Below are 998 nucleotides of genomic sequence, written 5' to 3' on the forward strand. Positions count from 1 at the left end.
TGTAGCGTGTGTGTGTGTGTGTGTGTGTGTGTGTGTGTGTGTGTGTGTGTGTGTGTGTGTGTGTGTGTGTGTGTGTGTGTGTGTGTGTAGTCATGAACGTGAGAGCCCCGTCCTATACTCTCATTCCTGAGTGCGACCCCACACCTCCTGACCTGTACGCCAGTCAACACCCTTCGTGTCAGAGCCTGTCTGACCTTCACAGCCCACGCCGTGACCCCTAAGCCTCCTTTGTGCCCTCCCACTCAATTCAACACCGGCCGCGACCCCCACCTCACACTTCACGACCTGGGGGGGGGAGGTACGCAAGGGGGAGAAGATCCCTAGAGGGTGAGAAAATCAGCGAGTTCAATACCTTCGGTGGGGATGTAGTTGAGAGGCCCCGGTTCCTCTGGGAACGCCGAGCTGACCGCTTGGAGCAGCCAACACAGCAGGAAGAAGGGAGGGGCCGCGGTCGCCATGGCAACACAAAGGCGAAGTCTGTGGAAAAGACGAAAAAAAGGAATTTGTATTTTTCATAAATGACACAAAGGAGCGAGACACACATAAACATTTTTAACTCACTCCATCTCTGACTAATTAAATAAATGGATGTTGTTTTCTGACTGAAGCTTTATCTTTGCATTCCCTCAGCATCTCTATCTCTTCGCCCGGAGAGAAAAAGCAGCTCCGAGCGAGGGATTAAGTGTCCACTCAGCGGTGGATTCAGCCAGATCGCTGTGGCACAACATGACCACACCAAACTTCACACCATCTATGACACATCTGAGAAAAATGAGAAGGAGGCAAAGGGGCCAACATCTCGGGCTAGACAGAGGGCAGTATATGGCCCATAGATGAATGGAAAATCTGTATAGGCATCGAGGGAGTGAAAGGCTCAATACATCAAGCATCATTCAGGATATGAAAGAGGCTGGTGGGAAGTGGTGGTTTGCTAAAATTAAATGATTGCTGGTGACGCAAATCACCTCTCTGACGGCGGGGTTGAACTGTCTGTATTT

The 998-nt window shown here is 50.7% G+C and overlaps 1 protein-coding gene across 1 annotated transcript in view; it reads right to left on the reverse strand.

Annotated features, from left to right (window-relative positions):
- The window catches only part of sema6bb (sema domain, transmembrane domain (TM), and cytoplasmic domain, (semaphorin) 6Bb), a 49,582-nt gene extending 49,109 nt beyond the window's left edge, over positions 1-473 (reverse strand). Inside the window, exon 1 of the mRNA XM_010768367.1 lies at positions 353-473. Coding sequence (XP_010766669.1) covers positions 353-458 — 106 coding nt within the window. The 5' untranslated portion in view covers positions 459-473. The remainder of the gene's footprint in view (positions 1-352) is intronic.
- Positions 474-998: the final 525 nt, after the last annotated feature.

Source organism: Notothenia coriiceps, unplaced genomic scaffold, assembly GCF_000735185.1.
Source record: "Notothenia coriiceps isolate Sejong01 unplaced genomic scaffold, NC01 NC01_scaffold00005579, whole genome shotgun sequence".
In the NCBI taxonomy this organism is placed as follows: domain Eukaryota; kingdom Metazoa; phylum Chordata; class Actinopteri; order Perciformes; family Nototheniidae; genus Notothenia; species Notothenia coriiceps.